Raw genomic sequence first — 22,808 nt, forward strand, 5'->3', positions numbered from 1 at the left:
ATGGCCTGCCTGGAGCTAGAGGAGAAGTTGAGCTGCCCCATCTGCATGGAGCTGTTCACTGAGCCGACCACCACGCCGTGCGGCCACAGCTTCTGCCTGCGCTGTCTGCAGGACTACCTGGGGCGGCAGCGGCTGCCCGACTGCCCCAACTGCAGGACGGCCTTCCAGCCGCAGCTCCAGCCTCTCGCCAAGAACCTGGTGCTGGACGAGATGGTGAAGATGGTGAAGCTGAGCGGCGGAGGCAGCCCCCTGCGGGACTCTGCTGAGCCGGGAGCTTGCCCAGCCCACTCCAAGCCGCTTGACCTGTACTGCAGGCGGGACCGCCTCTGCATCTGCTCAGCCTGCGCCATCAGCGAGCACCGGGGGCACCCGGTAGTTACAGTGGAGGACGAGTGGGCGCAGAGGGAGGTCAGTGTAGGGGAGATGAGAGGAGGGGGGGGAGCACTGGGCACCTAGTGGTCACAGTGGAGGATGATGGGGCGCAGAGGGAGGTCAGTGTAGGGGAGATGAGAGGAGGGGGGGGAGCACTGGGCACCTAGTGGTCACAGTGGAGGATGAGTGGGCGCAGAGGGAGGTCAGTGTAGGGGAGATGAGAGGGGAGGGGGAGAACCAGCCAATCCCCATCTACCAACACTCTCCTCCGCCTAGCAGAGCTGGTTCTTACCCATAACAACTTCTCCTTTGACTCCTCCCACTTCCTCCAAACCAGAGGCGTAGCTATGGGCACTCGCATGGGCCCCAGCTACGCCTGCCTCTTTGTCGGGTACGTCGAACAATCCCTGTTCCAGACGCACACCGGCCCCATCCCCGAACTCTACCTCCACTACATCGACGACTGCATTGGTGCTACATCTTGCACCCATGCAGAACTCACTGACTTCATACACTTCACCTCCAATTTCCATCCTGCCCTTAGATATACCTGGACTATCTCCGACATCTCCCTCCCGTTTCTGGACCTCACCATCTCCATCACAGGAGACAGACTAGTGACGGACATTTACTATAAACCCACTGACTCGCACTGCTATCTGGACTACACTTCTTCCCACCCGGTCCCCTGCAAAAAGTCTATCCCCTGCTCCCAATTCCTCCGTCTACGCCGCATCTGTGCCCGGGATGAGGTGTTTCACACTAGGGCTTCAGAGATGTCCTCGTTCTTCAGGAAACGGGGCTTCCCCTCCTCCATTATAGATGAGGCTCTCACTAGGGTCTCTTCTACATCCCGCAGCTCCGCTCTTGCCCCCCTTCCCCCCACTCGCAACAAGGACAGAATCCCCCTCGTTCTCACCTTCCACCCCACCAGCCAGCGGATCCAACATATCATCCACCAACATTTCCGTCACCTACAACGGGACCCCACCACTGGCCATATCTTCCCATCCCCTCCCCTCTCTGCGTTCCGCAGAGACCGTTCCCTCCGTAACTCCCTGGTCCACTCGTCCCTTCCTACCCAAACCACACCAACCCCGGGCACTTTCCCCTGCAACCGCACGAGATGCAACACCTGTCCCTTTACCTCCCCCCTCAACTCCATCCAAGGACCCAAACAGTCTTTCCAGGTGAGACAAAGGTTCACCTGCACCTCCTCCAACCTCATCTATTGCATCCGCTGCTCTAGATGTCAACTTATTTACATCGGCGAAACCAAGCGCAGGCTCGGCGATCGCTTCGCTGAACACCTGCGCTCGGTCCGCATTAACCTAACTGATCTCCCGGTGGCCGAGCACTTCAACTCCCCCTCCCATTCCCAGTCTGACCTTTCTGTCATGGGCCTCCTCCAGTGCCATAGTGAGGCCCACCAGAAATTGGAGGAACAACACCTCATATTTCGCCTGGGCAGTTTGCAGCCCAGTGGTATGAACATCGACTTCTCCAACTTTAGATAGTTCCTCTGTCCCTCCCGTCCCCTCCTCCTTCCCAGATCTCCCTCTATCTTCCTGTCTCCACCTATATCCTTCCTTTGTCCCGCCCCCCCTGACATCAGTCTGAAGAAGGGTCTCGACCCGAAACGTCACCCATTCCTTCTCTCCCGAGATGCTGCCTGACCTGCTGAGTTACTCCAGCATTTTGTGAATAAATACCTTTGATTTGTACCAGCATCTGCAGTTATCTTCTTATACCATTTGGAGCAGTCCTTGTGGCCAGAACCTGTTGTCCCAGGGAGGTAAATGTTGCCACTGGAGCAAAGGTGCAATTTCTTAACTCCATCTCTTTTCATTAAAACATTTTAGAAGGAACTTGTGGCAAAACACGAGGAGATTGAGCGCCAGGAAAAGAAGACAGAAATGCTGATTGATACACTCAGACAGCAAAGTAAATCTATTAAGGTAATAATAGTTCAAATTTATTGCATTAGTTTTTGTTACACAAAAAGAGCCCAGTAAAGAACTACAGAAAGAAAAAGTTACATTTGTAGAGCATATTCTACAATCCACTGTAACCCAAAGCCATGCGCGATCAGGCAGGTACTTACAAGGTAACAGAGGTGTCTTGGCAGGCATTGTGCACACAGCATGCAAGCAAATGGGACAAGTTCAGGAAGACATCTTGGGTCAGCATGGACAAATTGGGCCAAAGGGCATGCTTCCATGCCATATAACTCTATGACTCTGTAATTCTACTTTATGGCCTGTCATCTGTCTATGTTCTCTGGTATGTGTGATATGTAATATTTCTTGGTCCTCCTGGGCAGTATGCAGTCCATCTTCCACCTTCACCAGCCTTGCCTCTCTCTTTGGATCTCAGACCCCACAATGAAGTGTGGGATGTTCTGCTGCATGGAGTAACATAGAAACATAGAAAATAGCTGCAGGAGGATGCCATTCGGTGGTGAAGAAGGCATTTGGTATGCTTGCCTTTATAAATCAGAGCATCGAATATAGAAGTTGGGATGTAATGTTAAAATTGTACAAGGCATTGGTGAGACCGAATCTGGAATATGGTGTGCAGTTCTGGTCGCCAAATTATAGGAAGGATGTCAACAAAATAGAGAGAGTACAGAGGAGATTTACTAGAATGTTGCCTGGGTTTCAGCACTTAAGCTACAGAGAGAGATTGAACAGGTTGGCTCTATATTCTTTGGAGCGCAGAAGGTTAAGGGGGGACTTGATAGAGGTTTTAAAAATTTTAAGAGGGACGGACAGAGTTGACGTGGGTAAGCTTTTCCCTTTGAGAGCGGGGAAGATTCAAACAAGGGGGCATAACTTCAGAATTAAGGGACAAAAGTTTAGGGGTAACATGAGGGGTAACTTTTTTACTCAGAGGGTGGTGGCTGTATGGAATGAGCTTCCGGTGGAAGTGGTGGAGGCAGGCTCGATTTTATTATTTAAGAGTAAATTAGATAGGTATATGGATGGGAAGGGATTGGAGGGTTATGGTCTGAGAGCAGGTAGATGGGACTAGGTCGGAGAAAGTGTTCGGCATGGACTAGAAGGGCCAAACTGGTCTGTTTCCGTGCTGTAATTGTTACATAGTTATATGGTTATTCGGCCCTTCGAGCCAGCACCGCCATTCATTGTGATCATGGCTGATCGTCCACAATCAATAACCCGTGCCTGCATTCTCCCCATATCCCTTGATTCCACTAGCCCCTAGAGCTCTATCTAACTCAAGTTGAACCAAACGACTGTTGAGTTTAAGCGGAATATAATGGGAAGTGGCATAAACTGCAGGTCATGACCGCCTGACTTAACGACACCCCGCACGTACGAGCAGCGTTTGAGAGACTGATGGGATGGATGAGAATGAATTTGCCGGCTGCTTTGGGGCTGCAGGTATCTTCTGGTGGGTAATTTCCCCATACCTCCCCTCCGTAGTCGGGGTGGGTCCAGCCGAATGGAGTTGGGAGAGCAGAGCAGACTCACTCGCTCACACACTGAGTCAGTGAAGCCGGCTAGCGTCCGCTGTTCCCTCGCCTGCCTACGCCCTGTCATAGGGTGACACCTGGGTGATCCTCTCCCTTACTGTTATCTCCCTTAAACTCAACAGTCGTTTGGTTCAGGAGGAAAGCTCCAGTCACCATAAAGACTGTTAAGACATGGCCTGAAGGAGCTTCCTCGCAGCTGCAGGATTGCTTCGAAAGGACCAACTGGGATATTTTTGAGGATCAGGACTTGGAGGAGTACACATCAACTGTACTTTGCTACATCCAAAACTGTGTTGACAATGTCACCGTCGACAAACGCATCCGGTTGTACCCAAATCAAAAACCCTGGATGACAAAGGATGTCAGGTCTCTCCTCAAGGACCGTAACACCGCCTTCAGGTCTAGTGATAGAGCTCTATACAGTGCTGCTAGAACCAACCTGAAGAGAGGCATCAAGGATGCCAAAGCGTCCTACAAGAGGAAGATTGAAGACCACTTCTCCAACAATGACCCACGGCGGGTATGGCAAGGCATCCAGCACATCACCAACTACAAGACCAGCAACCGCACGACTGCCGACGGCGACGCCTCGCTGGCTGAGGAACTTAACTGTTTCTTTGCTCGTTTCGAGGTGAAAGCTACAGTGGCAGACATCACACCCTCTCCAGCACCTGACAGCAACACCTTCACTGTGCAGGAGTATGATGTTAAGCGCGTGCTCAGAGCAGTGAATCCCAGGAAAGCTGCAGGCCCCGATGGTGTGACGGGCAGAGTGCTGAGGGAATGTGCAGACCAATTATCTGAGGTCTTCACAAAAATCTTCAACCTGTCCCTTTTAAAATCCACCATCCCTCCCTGCCTGAAGTCCGCCATAATCATCCCACTGCCGAAAAAGTCTGTCATCAGCAGTCTTAACGACTACCGTCCGGTAGCACTCACACCGGTCATCACAAAGTGCTTCGAGAGACTGGTCCTGCAGCACATCAAAGCCAGCCTCCCACCCACCTTCGACCCACACCAGTTTGCCTACAGAGCAAATAGGTCTACAGGGGATGCCATCGACACTGCTCTTCACACTGCACTGACCCACCTTGAACACCCGGGGAGCTATGTGAGGATGCTCTTCCTCGACTTCAGCTCTGCCTTTAACACGGTCATCCCGAGCAGACTGGTCACCAAACTTTCCGACCTTGGATTTTCCCAAACCATCTGCAAATGGATCAAGGACTTTCTGACCAACCGCCCCCAGACAGTCAAAATAGGCCCTCACCTCTCCTCCACCATTACACTGAGCACCGGCTCACCACAGGGCTGTGTGTTGAGCCCCATCCTTTACTCCCTCTACACTCACGACTGCGCCCCCACCCATCCCACCAACACCATCATCAAGTTCGCGGATGACACGACTGTGGTTGGACTCATCTCAGAAGGAGATGAGACAGCCTATAGGGATGAAATCCAAAGGCTGGCAGCATGGTGTTCAGTGAACAATCTGGTCCTGAACTCCTCCAAAACAAAGGAACTTATAATTGACTTTAGGAAAACCAGTGGAGATTACGACCCACTCTACATCAATGGGGTCTGTGTGGAAAGGGTACCAGCTTTCAGGTTCCTGGGTACGCACATCGCAGAGGATCTTACCTGGTCTACCAACACCATCACCACAGTAAAGAAGGCACAGCAGAGACTCCACTTCCTGAGGATCCTCAGGAAAACCAACCTGCAGGAGAAGCTCATGTTGTCCTTCTATCGCTGCTCCATCGAGAGTGTGCTGGCATACTGTATAACCACATGGTATGCCAGCTGCTCAGAAAAGGACAGGAAGGCCCTTCAGAGGGTCATCACGACGGCCCAGAAAATCATCGGCTGCTCACTGCCCTCCCTGGAGCACCTGTTCAGCCTACGCTGCCTCAGTAGAGCAGGCAAAATAATAAAAGATCCATCCCACCCCGGCCACCGTCTGTTTGTTCATCTGCCCTCTGGTCGACGTTTCAGGTCGATAAAATCCCGAACAAACAGACTTAAGAACAGTTTTTACCCCAGGGCCATACGAGAACTGAACACTACCTTTGCACTAGGCAACACTAAAAAATCTTTGTACTTAACATAATTGTATTTAATTGTATTTATGTATTTATTTGTTTTTGCATTTATTGCATATATGTTTGTATGCACCGTCAGGATTGGCTATTTTTTAATTTCGTTGTACTCGTTGCAATGACAATAAATGAATATTATTATTATTATTATTATTATTCAATCCAACTTACAAACAGTCCGGGTTATGAACAGTTCTCGGGAACTGAACCCTTTAGTAACCTGCGGACGGTCTGTATTTGGATTGTACTGCTTGTTTCTGTGTAACCTATAACTCCTGCTCCCTTCCTTCTGTGGCCTTTTTCTGTGATGAATACTTACATGGGTCATGTTATTGTTTGCGGAGTAGGAGACCATTTAACCTGGAGTGGCTGATCCATATCAGTGCAAGTGAAGCAAAGCTCAAGGGTAGCCATGGGGTGTGGCGTGCTTGATGTGTTCCGGCTCTTAGGATGCAGAAAGGATACATTGCCACTGCGGGATTTGCATCACTCCATGACACTGCTGAATAAGGAGTATGAAGTCAACGTTTCTGCGCTGGTTAATTCTAAGGAGTGGAAATGTCCGCTCTGCTTTGAAATGGTCGTCTGTGAAGTATGCCAGCTGCTGTCATCATCCCCGTTTTGCAGAGGATATTTTCATCCTTTCACTTGTTGGCATTGGGAATCCCATGACATTTCACATGTGTTCCTGGCCTATACCTCTTGAGCAATGTGAAATCATGAGCAAACATGCCACCCCTTTCAGAGAAGCACGGCCTCATTTAGAAAGCAATGACCAGTTGGGAAGAAAGGCACTGCATTTTAACTGTGGGACCACTGAAGGCCTGTGTGGTCTCACAAGAGGACACAGAGTGCTGGAGTATCTCAACGGGGCAGGCAGTATCTCTGGAGAGCATGGATAGGTGAAGGAAGAGAGACTGAAAGTGAGAAAAGACTTCTTTAGACTCCGTGGGGCCTGGCCACAGAGGTGTCCGGAGAGGACTCGGCGGCGATGGTGGAGAGATCGGTGCAGCGGTCAATGAGGGCGCCGACTGATGGACGAGCACAGACCACGTGGGAGTAAGAACGCCGCCGCCGGGGGGAGGAACCGAGGAGGACCCGGTGTGGGGGGATCGCCGTGAGGATGGGGAGAGGGGAGAGCAAAGGAGGACCCGGCACGGATACTTTGTAACTTTGTCAACGCCCTTTATATGGTGACTATTTGCATACCTTGGGTATGCAAGCAAAATATTTCACTGTGACTTGTGACATGTGACAATAAAGCATTCATTCAGTCATTCATTCACGCTTAGCCCAGAAGTATCAAGATATTTGCATACGAGGCACAGACAGAAAATCTGACCTCTGCTGTCTGTTTGAGGGATTGGATGTGTCTTGGAGTTTTTAAATAGTGCTGCAGAGAAAAATGCTGTGCAGCTGGGGTGAAAATGCTGTGCAGCTGGGGTGAAAATGCCAGTTAATTCCACTGTAGTCGAAAAGTATCACCTGTGGACATTGGAAAACTGAAATAAACGATAATTCTGGAAATCAGGTTTGGCAGTGGCGGGAGAAATAGTTCAGGTCGATGACTTTCCTCAGATCTGGGAAACCTCAAAAACAGGCAAGGTTAAATTTAAGTGTTTTTCAAATATTCCCAGATCTCAGCTAGGGTTGCTTATCTGAAGCTGTTCTCAGATGCTGCTTGACCTGCTGGGTGTTTCCAACATCTTCCAGCTTTAGCCGATTCTAATATTTATTTGTCTTCAGGACTCAGCCTCTCGAGCACAAACGAGCTACATCAACAAGTTTGACATGTTGGCGAAAGAGCTGAAAGAAGTAAAGGCCAAAGTGATTGAGTACATAGTGACCAAGGAACAAGGCTCATTGGAGCTAGTTGACTGCACCGTGGAAAAACTGGAAGAGAGGTTGGCTGAGTTAAGAGAGGCCAGACTGAAACTGGAGACCACGCTGAAAACCAATGACTCATTACAGATGTTACAGGTACAAATGGCTTTGACTGCCTCCAGGGGGATCTTTACTTCAATTGGAGGCAAAATTTAATTTTTCTGTTTTGAATTCATCGTCAAGATGTACATCACTAGCAAGGTTGGCTTTTATTGGCAACATGGCTTTGGGCTTGACCTCTGAGAGTGATGTGGGTGGTTCACAAAACTGACAGGTTAGGAGTTTCTCGACAGGTCAGGTTGCTGTTAGACATGGAGGAAAACCTGAAGGATCTTTTCATCCCAAAGAGGAAGAAAGATTCTAAGGCAGAGGAATTGAATGTTTTTTGCATCAGTCTTCACAGCAGAAGGCACCACCAGCAACATGTCTGAAATTCAAGAAAGTCAGGGGGCAGGAATTAGGGGAATGACTTTTACTGAGGAGAAAGTGCTTGGGAAGCTGAAAGGGCTGAAGGCAGGTAAGTCACCTGGACTGGATGGACTACACCCTAGGGTTCTGAAAGAGGTGGCTTTAGATATTGTGGAGGCATTAGTGGTGATCTTTCAAGAATCACTCATCAGGAGTGGTTCCAGAGGATTTGAAGATTGCAAATGTTACTCTGCTAATGCTACATTAATCACAAGCTGCTTTCACTACTATCAACCCCCAGAAGCTAACACCTACTGATCTCTGACAGCCAACCCTCAAGCATCCCAACCTCCTGCTGTTGATTATGATCCTGCCCACCCTTCATCTCCCAACAACGTTTAACTGATGTCCACTCTCGCTCCTGACCTACCGGGCTTCCTCCCCTGATAAGCCACCCCTCCCTCTACCCCAGAGCATCGAGCAGCAGCCCTCTGGGATGCTCTCACGTGGGCAGTCATTTCCTGGGTGGTTGATTCCTGATGGGTGATTCACAGCCATATTAGCACGTAATAATTTTATATGAGCGTGCCCATGCAGGGCAAGTATCAACAGGCCAAGAAGAGACGGCAATTGTGACACAACTGGAATTATCTGACGTTTCCGCATACTAAAGTGCAAAGTGGAATTGTGATGGATGTGAGCCAAAAAATCTGAATCAACAGATTCTCAAAGTAGTCCAAAGACATACAGTTTTGTAGACCAATTGGCTTGGTAAAATTGTAGTGTGTGTGTAGGGCAGTGTTAATGTGCAAGGATTGCTGGTCGGCGTGGACTCGGTGGGATGAAAGGCCTGTTTCTCTAGACTAACTAAACTAAATTAGTCAGGTAAATGAGTCACAGCAGGAGGAGCCACTATTCTGTTTGTAAGGTTACTTGGGTTTAATTGCTGCCCTCTGACACTGGCATCTATGCTGAACATTAGGAAATGTTTGAAATACTCGGTAGGTCAGGAGGCATCCTTGGAGTGAGAAACGGAGTTAACTTTTCAGGTCAATGATCCTTTTGCAGAAATTAAATTGTTAGACCACCATGTCTAGAAAGAAAAGTAGCGGGGTGAGGGTGGGGGTGGGGATTGGAGGAAGGGCAAAGGGTCAGTGGTCTTGTACTTGGCCACAAAACCGAGGCTAATGTTGCTCCAGTCTTTCAGAGCAGAAGTTAAGCCAAAGCACTGTCTGCTGTCTGAGGTGGGCGGAGAGAGGCAAGTAGTCATCTCCTGGATTTCTATCATCCGGTGCTGTGGATGTGAAATTTACATATTCTCCCCAAGTTCATGCGGGTTTCCCCTCAATGCCTTGGTTTCCTTCCACATCCTAGAGATGTGAAGGTCGCTGGGTTAATTGGAGATGAATGATAGGGGAGTTATGGGGTAGTCCAAAGGCATGTGTAGGATTATCGGCTGCAATAGAACAAATGGGGGAGAACAGTGTGATTGTTCTGAGAGATGGTGTAGATTCAATGGGTTAATTGACCTTCTGTCTCATCTATCTATATACTAAAAGCCTTGTTTGTTTGTTTGTTTGTTCCTGAACTACGGCCAAAACGGTACACGATAGCGCGACAATTTTAGGCCCACCTTACTCACCGTCGTCCCTTTGGTGCTAATGGAAGAAGTTTAATTGAAATCCGTGTTATATTTTTTGTTATTCACCTTTTAAAGTTTAAATCTATCTCCTAGGGAGGGGGTTGGAGGGAGGGGGAGGGGTGGAGGGGGAGGGGGGAAGAGAGGGTGCTGCACCAATGCAGGAGAGGTTTGGGCCCAACGGGTCCACTTGATCTAGTAATAAATAAAACTATAGATACAATAAAAAGGATTCCATTCAAAGTGCGATTCCTCCTGATGGCGCTGCTAGTATTTTTCCTCAATCAAAAACTCCCGATGCAGATAGTGCCACCTTTCCTGTGATGTTTGAGGCAGATTGACTTGCATTTACTGCAATGCAATAATAACATAAAACAGATCAAAGAGGTGGTAACTAGGACGGGTTACTACCTCTGATCACCAACCACACATCCCCAGATCCAGCAGTCTCAGAGTCTCCAGATTTCTGTTGTGCATTCCCCAGTATCTTGAGCCTTCATTGCTGTTGAATTTGCCAAGCCAGGCACACAGCGAGGCTGGCATTGCACTGCCATGTGGTAACTGCAGTAACCGTTTAACCCGTTTCTGCAGGCTGCTAGAAAATTCTGGGCTATTGTTTCCAAATCGGAAAACCAGGAAGAGAACGTCATAAATGTAAAACTCTTCTGATTAATCCAGGGGGAATCTCGCAACACCGAGAGATGTGAGAATATGGGCCAACCACAAGGTGCAGTTAAAGTGATGAGTCAGACAAAGCTAAGGGGGAGATTAACAAGAGGATCATAGTCATAGAGTGATACAGTGTGGAAACAGGCCCATCAGCCCAACTCGTCCACACCGGCCAACAATGTCCCAGCTACACTAGTCCCACTTGCCTGCACTTGGTCCATATCCTCCAAACCTGTCCTATCCATGTATCTGTCTAATTGTTTCTTAAACGATGGGATAGTCCCAGCCTCAACTACCTCCTCTGGCAGCTTGTTCCATACACCCACCACCCTTTGTGTGAAAAGGTTACCCCCTCGGATTCCTATTAAATCTTTTCCCCTTCACCTTGAACCTATGTCCTCTGGTCCTCGATTCCCCTACTCTGGGCAAAGGTCTGTGCATCTACCCGATCTATTCCTCTCATGATTTTGTATACCTCTATAAAATCTCCCCTCATCCTCCTGCGCTCCATGGAATAGAGACCCAAACTACTTTTAGTTTAGAGATACTATAAGCGTGGAAACAGGCCATACATTCCACCGAGTCCGCACCGACCAGTGATCTCCACACTAACACTATCTTACACACACTAGGGACACTTTACAATTTTTTACCGAAGCCAATTAATCTAAAAACCTGTACGTCTTTGGAATGTGGGAGGAAACCGGAGCAGCTGGAGAAAACCTACGCAGGTCACGGGGAGAACGTACAAACTCCATACAGACAGCACCTATGGTTTGGATCGAACCCGGGTCTCTAGTGCTGTAAGGCAGCAACTCTGTCGCTGCACCACCGTGAAATCACGTGGGGAGGGAGGAGCATAAAGGACAACACAGGCCTGATTGGGAAACTATCCATTTTTCTATCTTAGACAATAGACAATAGGTGTAGGAGAAGGCCATTCGGCCCTTCGAGCCAGCACCGCCATTCAATGTGATCATGGCTGATCATTCTCAATCAGTACCCCGTTCCTGCCTTCTTCCCATACCCCCTGACCCCGCTATCCTTAAGAGCTCTATCTAGCTCGCTCTTGAATGCATTCAGAGACTTGGCCTCCACTGCCTTCTGAGGCAGAGAATTCCACAGATTCACAACTCTGTTACTGAAAAATTACACTGAATTTCAGTGTAATTTTTCATAATCTTGTTTTGGCATAACTTTATTCTAAGAATTCCAACAGCTGTACACACACCCGGACTGTACTAACATTGGCTAAAGCAGCGCATTAATGCAACTTATTTCCTTTGGTCCACTTGTGCTGTTTCTCAGTTCCCTCAAGAGATTCAGGTACTGAAAAAGCATCCCCCAGACCAGGTGTGGCCTGTCCCAGGGCTGGGAGTAGAGGACAAGCTAGAGGCAGTGAAACGAGGTTTAGAGGACATCTCCTTACTTATCTACAAGGACCTCCAGGGCTGCTTCAGGCAAGCTCCTGAACCAAAGGAAATTTCAGGTCAGTAGTTGTCTTGATTGTTACCCGCCAGTTCCGTTTATTTCCACCGTCTCCTTTGACAATTGATAAAGACGCAGGTTGGTTCTTGTTGTTGGCTTCTGGAGCCCACATAGCAGAGCAGGTGCAGAGTCTCGCGCATGACTCCAGCGGCAGCTCAGGCGATGAGTTCTTCGAAGTACGGGATGAGGTGGCAGAAGGTAAAAGTGCCCTTCTGCTAGGGATGAGCACGTGGAACTCAAACGATCAGGTGGAACAGATTGAGACCTTAGGAAAATTTGACGCATGGGGCAGATAGCCGGCCGGTTCCACAATGGTTGTACAAATGGGACTCAATCCGTCACAAGCAACAACTGAGGCAACCAGCAAACTCCATCAAAACTTACATTTGCAAGACACCGTTGTTGCAGGATAACATGTACTGGGATGTGACCACTCAGCGCCACTGAATGGTGTATTAGAATGATGAATGATAGTTGTTTCAAGAGTCAGAATGTCAGGAGAATCTTGGTGGAGTGCCGGAGATGTAGAGGGAAGGGTTCCAGAGTATGAGATGGGAAAGAGTAAATGGTGGGTACACACAAACGCTCGGAGTTGGAGGAGCATAAACATGTGAGGGTCACTGGACTTGCAGAGGTAGCGAGGGGAGATACGTTTAAGGGATCAGAATGCATTTCTACATTCAACGGTCTGCTAAAAGCTCGTTGCTGCAACAAGACCTCAGTATTGATGTGTAATGGATGGAGACGGGAAGTTGCCTGACCTGCCTGAATTAAATATGATAAGGGTACTGTCTGATTCACCTCTGCCCCATTGTGGACATTGGACTTTGTCTACGAGCAAATGGGAAGATATAAAGTGCAGAATATAGTTTTCAGCTTGGCAGTTTAGTTTAGTTTAGAGATACAGGGCGGAAACAGGCCCTTCGGCCCATTGAGTCTGTGCCGACCAGCAATCCCCGCACACTATCGTACACAAACTCGGGACAATTTACTATTTTACCAAGCCAATTAGCCTACAAACCTGTACGCCTTTGAAGTGTGGGAGGGAACCGAAGCTTCCGGAGGAAACCCCACCTGCTACAATAGGGTCTACTGCAAGATGGAATATTACAACAGCCATATTGAGGAAATGCCAACCATAGCAAGCCTTTCCAACACAAGCTGTGTAGCTGTCAATTAAAGGAAGACTCATTCCAACAAGACTCTGCAGCTGAGTCAGTATAGAGTTCTCCTGCGCAAAGAAGTGCTGTGAGGCAAGGATCTTTGGATCTCGAGCCCTTGCATTGTGACCTTGGTCGGTAAAGAACCACCGACTACTCCTCTCCCAAGGACTGGCTCCAGGGCGAAGCAGGTTGGAAGGTGGAGGGAGAGTTGCTGGGATCCTGCAGGGTTGTTTTGTTATATGTTCTGGGGATGGAGGGGTCTTTGGGGGAGGGAGAATGGGGGGTTGGGTGTGTGTGCGGCAGGCTTTCGGTGTGTTGGTATCGTAGCTGTGGAGATGGGGAAGGGATGAGTTGGGAGGTGTAGGGTTTGGCACGGTCGGCATATCAGTTCCCAGACGCGTTGAATTCCTCACAGATGTTCTCCGCTTGGGACTAATTTAAATCTCTCTTGGGGGTCTCAGCAAAATCCCGTCTTCCTTATCGATTGGAGCTCTGGACTGTGCCCGAAAACAAACGATGCCGGTCATATGTGTGAAACAAAGAACTGCAGATGCTAGTTTATATGAAAGATAGACACCAAGTGCTGGAGTAACTCAGCGGATCAGGCAGTATCTCTGGAGAAATAGGATGGGTGATGTTTTGGGGCGGTACCTTTCTCAAGAGGGAAACAATGTGGAGAACTGTGGAACTAGAAACAAGTAGGGTGGAGGAAGGCGGGGGGGGGGGGGGAGTGTAGGTAGAAGTTACTTAAAATTAGAGAATTCAATGCTCATACCGCTGGACTGCAAGCTATCCAAGCTTACAAATGTTAAGTGCTGATCCCCCAATTTGTGTGTGGCCTCACTGGCAACGGAGGAGGCCCAGGACAGAAAGGTCAGTATGGGAATGGGAAAGGGAGTTGGAATGGTTGACAACCAGGAAATCCCATAGGCCTCGCTGAACAGAGGGTAAGTGTTCAGCAAAATGGTCGCCGAGTCTACAATTGGTCTCGCCGATTTACAGGAGCCCACATTGGGAACACCGGATGCAGTAGGTGAGGTTAGAGGAGGTACATGTGAACCAATATCTAACCTGGAAAGACTGTCGGGGTCCCTAGATGGAGTCGAGAGAGGAGGTATAAGGACAATCTACTGCGGTTGCAGCGGAAGGTACATTGGGAGGCGGAGGCTTGGGTGGGAAGAGATGAGTGAGCCAGAGATTTGCGGAGGGAGTGGTCTCTGCGGAAGGTGGAAAGGTGTGGAGATGGGAAGATGTGATTAGTGGTGGGATCCCATAAGAGGTGACGGAATTGTTAGAGGATAATGCAAGAGGCAGGGCGGGAAGAAATGTAGTTCAGATAACTGCGAGAGTCGGTAGGTTTCTAATAGATGTCTGTCGATAGCCTGTCTCTTGTGATGGAGACAGAGAGATCGAGCAAAGGGAGAGAGGTGTCTGAGATGGTCCAGATGAATTAGAGGGCAGGGTGGAAGTTTGTGGTGAAGTTAATAATGTCCATGATGTTCTGCACGGGTGCAGGATGTAGCCTCGATGCAGCAGAGAAAGAGTTGTGGATTAGGGCCAGTGTAGCCTGGAATAACGACTGTTGGACATACCCGACAAAAAGGCAGGCATAGCTGGGGCCCAAGCGAGTGCCCGTGGCTACACTTTTAATTTGGAGAAGGTGGGAGGAGACAAAAGAGGTTGTTGACACTGAGGACAAGTTCTGCTCGGCGGAGGAGAGTGTTACTATCAAAATTCAAATTCATCTACTTTATTAACTTCACTACTAACTTTCACCCTGGCTTCAAATTTACCTGGACTATCTCCAGTCTGAAGAATGGGCCTGACCCAAAATGTCACCCATCCTTTTTCTCCAGAGACGCTGCCTGAGTTACTCTGGCTCTTTGTGTTGGTCTATGCCAGTCACGTGTTCAGGTTGAGGAGTTTACAAGGGGTAGATACAAAAAGCTGAAGTAACTCAGCGGGATAGGCAGCACCTCTGGAGAGAAGGAATGGGTGACGTTTTGGGTCGAGACCCTTCTTCAGGCCAGCATAAACCAGCATCTGCAGTTCCTTCTTGCACAGTTTACAAGGGGTAACGGGGATCAAGTATTGATTTATTTACAAGCAGTCATTTTCCTATGAGAGCACTGGGAGTCTCATTGGATATTGAACCGTCTGGAACCTGAGGTTGATAAAGCAAGGAGGCTTATGATCACCTCCAGAGAAGAATTTGGGAAACGTCAATGCGGAAGGAACATTATTGGCAAAGCCCAGTCCTTATTCAAAGGCAGAGGTTGGCAGGTGATGACTGATTCTCCTACTTATCAATAATCTGTATAATCTTCGGGTAAAATCCACGCAGGCAAGAAGCAAATATGCTGTATCCTTGATAGGTGGATGTACTTCACCTGTGACCGTGTCTTCTTGGGTTATGTTGACACAGTTTGCAAGTATTTTCAGAAGTGACTTTTCATAATAATCAATCTCTTTGGTGCAGAATCCACTGGGAACATCCGTAGCATTTCAGTGAAACCTGAACCTCAGGCACTCCCATTATCTTCACACATCAGGGAGCCATTCCAACAGAGTGAGTATAGATGCTCTCATCACGAACTGTCTGGTTGTTGCAAGTAATGCTGCTGTCATTATGACACGGAATTCAAAACTGTACAGAGAAATAAAGGCAAATGTGGACTCTTTACCAATTAGTAAGGCTCTGGCTGGTCTTTCACCTCAGAACTATTTTTACTGTATTGAACCTATACCCTTCATTCCATTAATAGCCAAAGCCTATCAGTCTCTGTCTCGAATAAACTAAGTAACCAAGTCTCCTCAGTCTCTTGGATAGTAGATTCTCTGGTTAAACGAAAAATAATTCTCCATTCGGTCGTAAATTGCTGATCTTTTATTTTGAGATTCATGTCTGCTGTCCTTGGCACCTCAACCAGGGGGACCATCATCCCAGCCTCCACACTCTCATGCTCTGTCAGAATGTTGTAGCTTTCCATTTCATTCTGTTAAAGTATAGAGAACACAGGCCCATTCTGCTTACTTCCTCCTGAGACAAACATTATATCAACTGCATTCACTCCAATGAAATCCTACACTTCCTTCAGTGTGGCAACCAGAATTGCTCCTTGATACTACAGCTGGGACCTAACTAACGATTTGTACAATTATACCGTGACGTCCTGGCTCCTCCATTCTATGCCCAAGATAATTTTCATATACCTTCTCAATCGCCTTACCTACCTCTGGTGCTTCCTTCAGGAATCCATGGGCATGAACTCCTAGGTCTATCTGTTCATTAGGATCTCCTAGGATCTCACCATTCATTGTGTCTATTGTCATCTCATTAGTCCTCCCCAAGTTATCATCTGTCTCTCAATGAACCGCCCACCTTACAAACTGATCAATATTATTCTGATTCCAAAGACTATCCCGCACACTACCTCCAATCTTTGCATCATCTGCAAATGTACTGATTATATCTCCTATATTCATATCCTGATCGATAATGCATATAACAAACGGGAAGGTCCCTGCATTGATTTTGGTACACCACTGAAACAGACTTCCAATCACAAAAACAACCCTGCACCATCTCCCTCTGCCTAATATTCCCAAGTCATTTTGGATCGAATTTGCCAAGTTGCCCCATATCCCAACTATCAGGTTATAGCTGAACTACCTGAACTCTGTAATTGTATAGAAGATGATCACTGTAAGATTTTTCAGCAGGGTGTTCATTACTTGCTGGGCAACTGCACAGGCTTATTCTATTTAAGTCTTATTCTTTGTATGAAGTGTTTGAGATAGTCAAGGGTGGTGAATTGTCATATGTACTAACAACGCAACAGTATTTGCTGCAGCTTAATAAGCTTGTGTACACAGTAACGTAGAGATAATATATAATCAGCAAAATATATATTATTTATTAAATATATAGATTATTAATAATAATAATCACCATAATATATAATAATCACAAATCCAATAAATTAATACATGATGTAATAATAGCTGATCATAGTGCAAAACAACAAAGTCTATAGTGCAACCGAAGATCTGGTCCATGGAAGATCATAGTTGCTGATTTGTGGTTAGTGTTGTGTGGTTCTGAGGAACCTGATTGTTGCTGGGAAGAAGCTGTTCTTGAGCCTGGGAATCTCAGTTTTCAGGCTCCTGTACCACCTTCCTAATGATGGGAGGGAACTGAGAGTGCACCCAGTGGTGTGGGTCTTTGACATTGGCTGCATTTTTGAGGTCCATTGTAGGTTATTCAGCAGAAGAAGAAATATTCTCAGTGTAACTAGAGAGTTATTTAGGATAAAGTTTGAGGATATAAAGTTGACTGTCATGTTGCCTTATCCGAATTTTTGCCATTCTCTACAGGTTGCCGCCAGTTAAGGTTCAATCCCAACACTGCTCACCGATACCTCACTCTGTCCAAGGACGGCTGCAGGGCGTCCCACAGAGGGGCCCAGAAGTATCCGATGCGGGCTGAGCGGTTTGAAAAGGAGTGGCAGGTTCTCTGCTGTGAGGGCCTTGATGCAGGCCAACACTACTGGGAGGTGCAGATCAGCAGCCAGTGGGCCTACCTGGGAGTCACGTACAGCACGATTGACAGGGGTGGCACCTTCTCGCTGATCGGCAGAAACAATGTCTCCTGGTCGCTGCAAATCTTCGACATGAGCTACTCCGCCTGGCACGCCAACGAGGAAGTGAAGCTGCCGCCAGGAAAGTACCAGCGTTTCGGGCTGTACCTGGACTATACTGCAGGGACCCTGGCCTTCTACGGCATCGGTGACACCATGACCCTGATCCACACCTTTCACACCGTCTTCACCCAACCCCTCCACCCCGCTGTCTGGGTGGGCGAGAACGTTGTTGCCACACTATGCCAGCCTCGGTGTGGGCGACAGCAGGAAGTTGTTTCATAACAATGTACGAAGATCAGAGCAGTAGTTTATTTAGGGTCTGAAGAAGGGTCTCGATCCGAGACGTCACCTATTCCTTTTTTCCAGAAGAAATACTGTCTGACCAAGTCAAGTCAACTTTATTTGTCACATACATATACAATATGTGCAGTGAATAACTCCAGCTGAGTTATTCCAGATTTTTGTGTCTATCTTCAGTTTAAACTAGTGTCTGCAGTTTTTTCCTACACAGTAATTTAGTTTAGTTTAGTTTAGGGATACAGCGTGGAAACAGGCCCTTTGGCCCATCGTGTCCACACCGACCAGCGATCCCTGCACATTAACATTATCCTACATGCACAAGGGCCAATTTACATTTATGCCAAGCCAATTAACCTACAAACCTCAATGTGTTTGAAGTGTGGGAGGAATCCGAAGATATTGCAGAAAACCCACGAAGGTCATTGGGAGAACGTACAAACTCCGTACAGACAAGCACCCATAGTCAGGATCGAACCCGGGTCTCTGGCACTGTAAGGCAGTAGCTCTACCACAGCACCATTGTGCTGTCCAAGGCATGGCCACTCGGTTTTTCAAACCTGTCCCACCATACAACATGATCATGGCTGATCTGTCGCAAGCCTCAAACCTTCGGTCCTCGTTCCCTGGACCCCCTCAATGTCCGATCTTTAAAATATTTTTCTACATCCTTTTCAAATACCTTCAATGATTCAGTTTCCACAAACCACAATGCAAATAATTGCTGAGATTCACCATCCTCGACATGAAGTTGTTCCTATACTCCTCAATTTAAAATAACCAACCCCTTATCTTGCATGTGTATCCTCTAGTTCAAGGCTTTCCCACTAGAGAAAACTTTGAACACATACCCGTCATTCCAACTTCAGGATCTCGTATCTTTCAAAAAGACCACCTCTTATTCTTCTGAACATCAAAGAACCCATCCAACCTCTTGTTGCTCATTATAGGACAGCCTTTCATATCAGTAATTAACCTGGTGAATCTATTTTGAACTGCCTCTGATGGCAAATAAGGGGGCCAAAATTATGTGTAAGAAGGAACTGCAGATGCTGGTTTAAACCGAAGATAGACACAAAAAGCTGGAGTAACTCAGCGGGACAGTCAGTATCTCTGGAGAGAAGGAAGTGGTGACATTTCAGGTCGAGACCCTTCTTTCTTTTCAAATCTTTTTATTAAATTTCAAAAAATAATAAGCATAACAGTGATATTGATACATAGGGATCAGGATTACATTAACAACAAATGTAGCCTTAATATAAATCCAGTTTCAAAATACATATAGGGTATAGACCTCCCAGTCTCTATGTAATTATAGATAAAAGGTTAAAAGAGAACTCATATATATATTTATTTTTTTTAAAGATAAAAAGAAAAAAAAACAAGATTTTTTTTTTTACCCCCCTAAACTAAAATAAGCAACAAACAAAAACAAAAAAAAACAAGAGACCCTTCTTCAGACCAAAATTATGCACAGGCTCCACCTTCAGAAGCTGGGCTTTTATTTATTGCTCGGTTGGTGAGGGGTGGGGGGGGGGGGGGAATCCACGACAATTGCATATTATATGGACTTCCATTTACGGTAACGGCGTGTATTGTGGTGTTGGAATACATTTTTATGCTTGGAATTTGTCCTTTGATATATTATTTTATGTCAGTTTAAAAAGACCTGCACCAAGTGCTATATCCTGTGGCTGTCTAAATATTCTTGTTGCAACACATCCTCCCACATATTTTAGTGTCATCAGCAAACTCAGATATATTGCACTCTGCTTCCTCTTTCAGCTCATTAATAGCAATCATGGAAGTTATTGAGGCACACCACTAGTTACAACCTCTCAGCGTGAGAAAGGATCCATTTATTCTGACTCTCCTCCTCTTTGTTTTCAATCCATGCTAACCCCAAAATCACACCCCAGTCCACACCTCAAAACCATGAACTCTTTGCAGCAGCCTTTTTTATGGCACTTTACTTTAGACTTTAGACATACAGCATGGAAACAGACCCTTCGGCCCACCGAGTCCCACTCCAAACAGCGATCACCCCCTACACTTGCACTATCCTTACACACCAGGTACAATTTACAGGTCAATTAACCTACCAAGCTGGATGTGGGTGGAAATCACAGCACCCGGAGAAAACCCACGCGGTCACGGGGAGAACGCACAAACTCCAAACAGACAGCACCCATAGTGAGGATCGAACCCGAGCCTCTGGGAGTGTAAAGCAGCAACTCTATCATTGTGCTACTTGTCAAATGCCTTCTGGAAAGCCAAGTAAATTGCATCTACACATTCCTCTCTCTTAAAGAACAGCCTGCTGTAGGAACTAAGCGAGTATGGCAGAATCCCGGAGGGAAACGGATGGATGATGTATAAGAAAATAACTGCAGATGCTGGTACAAATTGATTTATTCACAAAATGCTGGAGTAACTCAGCAGGTCAGGCAGCATCTCGGGAGAGAAGGAATGGGTGACGTTTCGGGTTGAGACCCTTCTTCAGACTCTTTCGGTCTCGACCCGAAACGTCACCCATTCCTTCTCTCCCGAGATGCTGCCTGACCTGCTGAGTTACTCCAGCATTTTGTGGATGGATGATGTTTCAGGTCAGAACCCTTCTTTAGACTCTATATTTGCTCGAGATCCCAGCATCTCCAGTCTCTTGCCTCACCACCTATCACTTCTGCTTCTTACATCCTCGAAGAACTCGAGCAAATTTGTTGACAAGACTTTCCTTTTATAAACCATGTTGACTCGGTTTGAATACACCAAGCTTCAAGTAACGAGCTATTTCTTCTTTGATTATTAACACCAGATGTTAAGCTAACAAGCCTATAGTTACAGGTTGTCTTTGCCCCTTGATCGAGGAAATCACTTTTGTGGTTTTAAAATCCGCTGGTACCTTTTGGAACTTGAATTTTGAAAAACTTCAACCATTCACTCCATTGTCATTAGGACCACTTTCTTTAAATCCCTCAGATGCCGGGCATCACAATCAGGCTACTTCTCTGTCTTCAGCCCCATTAGTTTTTCCAATACTTTGACCCTCGATAGGGATGGTGACAGCTTCTTCCATAATATTTGAAGCTCGCAATCTGTCTCCTAAGGAGACAGTTTTGGCAGTGTCCACTGCTGCGAAGACTGGTGCAAACTATTGATATAATATAAATTATAGACCAAGAAGGTTTAATCCATCGATATCCTGTTGCAGAGTACAAATATCCCTGTAACAATATCCCCCCCACCCCCCCCCCCACCAACATTTTTTGTTGCCAGCTAACTCAGAGACCTTACACTTTGCCCCCTCTTCCAGTTCAATCCTTGTTTCACTCTCTGGGGGTCCACATACCCTCTTCCTTTACCGTATATCTATGCAAGTTCTTGGTACTTGTTTTGATGTTGTTTGCCTATTTTATCACTATCCTTAGTGTGTAAGGATAGCACTAGTGTACGGGGTAATCGCTGGTTGGAGTGGACTCGATGGGCCTGTTTCCAGGATGGATCTCTAAAGTCTAAAGTAAAGTGCCATAAAACGGGTGTTGCTCAAGAATTATTTTCCTCGTGTGCTTTTTAGCCACTTGCTGCTGGTCTCTGAAAAATTCCCCTTCCTCTGGTCGACTAATAGCTTTGCCACTTTGCATTCTCTCGTTCTCGATTGAATATTTCCTCGGTTAACCACAAATGTTCATGGAATCCCTGTTTCTAATTTCGACAGCGTTCTGCTGGGTATTATGAATGCAGCATGCAAGAGCTGCCACTACACATCCATCGACCCATCCCTCACCCAATTCATCCAGACCACTTCAAACTATTGTAAAAGCCCTGTATTTAAGTTGAGGACACTGTTTTTGGACATAAGGAGTTTGCCCTCAAGCTTCATCCTTGATCACAAGAACCAGTGGACATAATTTTAAGGTGATCCCCCTCACCCTTCCCCCCCGAGAGATAGGAACCTGAGTGGTAAAGTTTTCACACAAAGGGTGGTAGGTCTACGGACGAGCTGCCAGAGGAGGTAGTTGACGCAGGTACTATTGCAATGTTTAAGAAACATTTAGACAGGTACATGGATAGGACTGGTTTAGAGGGGTATGGGCCAGACACATGCAGGTGGGGCGAGTGTAGATGGGACACGTTGGCCGGTGTAGGAAAGTTGGGCCGAAAGGCCAGTTTCCACAGTGTAAGACTCTGATTCTATTAGTCTTATCTTTCTTATTGGTCGTACCTCATACACATAACCAAATCTAAGATAGCCTGGGCCAGGTACGTTCCGTAACACACAGCTTGAAGAAAAATCTGGGCGCATTCCACAATTTCCTCTTTCACTGTATACTTGCCAGTTTAATAAATCCAAATGATATGCAGATTAAACCCAATCATGATAATTGCAGCCCCCTTCATGCATGCCTTTAACAAAGACATAAATTCTGATAAAAGGTCCACGACCTGAAACATTAACATTCTCATCAACTGCAGATGCTGAGTGTTTTCGAGTACTTTTGTTTTCATTTCAGATTTCCAGCTTCTGCAGTTTTTTATAAATTTCATATTAAATTTTTTAAAATATTAAATCTTACCTGGTTTAGTCGCCCCAGAGTATTTCACATTGGTTGACTGGAAGCATGCACACGCTAGATATGGCTCCAGTCATTT

At 46.8% G+C, this 22,808-nt stretch overlaps 1 protein-coding gene across 1 annotated transcript; it reads left to right on the top strand.

Annotated features, from left to right (window-relative positions):
- The first annotated feature begins 20 nt into the window (after positions 1–20).
- trim65 (tripartite motif containing 65) lies at positions 21–19,637 on the top strand. Its single transcript, XM_078401841.1, has 6 exons — positions 21–408; positions 2,235–2,330; positions 7,714–7,947; positions 11,876–12,056; positions 15,698–15,787; positions 17,596–19,637. The coding sequence occupies exons 1-6, from the start codon at positions 46–48 to the stop codon at positions 18,141–18,143; spliced, it is 1,512 nt and encodes a 503-aa protein (XP_078257967.1). The 5' UTR covers positions 21–45; the 3' UTR covers positions 18,144–19,637.
- The last annotated feature ends 3,171 nt before the right edge of the window (positions 19,638–22,808 follow it).

The sequence above is a fragment of the Rhinoraja longicauda genome, chromosome 6 (assembly GCF_053455715.1).
Source record: "Rhinoraja longicauda isolate Sanriku21f chromosome 6, sRhiLon1.1, whole genome shotgun sequence".
Taxonomy (NCBI): Eukaryota; Metazoa; Chordata; class Chondrichthyes; order Rajiformes; family Arhynchobatidae; genus Rhinoraja; species Rhinoraja longicauda.

Excerpts from the sequence above, each read along its gene's own strand:
- trim65 (XM_078401841.1), top strand. The coding sequence starts at position 46 with ATGGAGCTGTTCACTGAGCCGACCACCACGCCGTGCGGCCACAGCTTC. Across the intron at positions 2,331-7,713 it reads AGCAAAGTAAATCTATTAAG|GACTCAGCCTCTCGAGCACA; the intron begins GTAATAATAGTT and ends ATTTGTCTTCAG. Across the intron at positions 7,948-11,875 it reads ACTCATTACAGATGTTACAG|TTCCCTCAAGAGATTCAGGT; the intron begins GTACAAATGGCT and ends GCTGTTTCTCAG.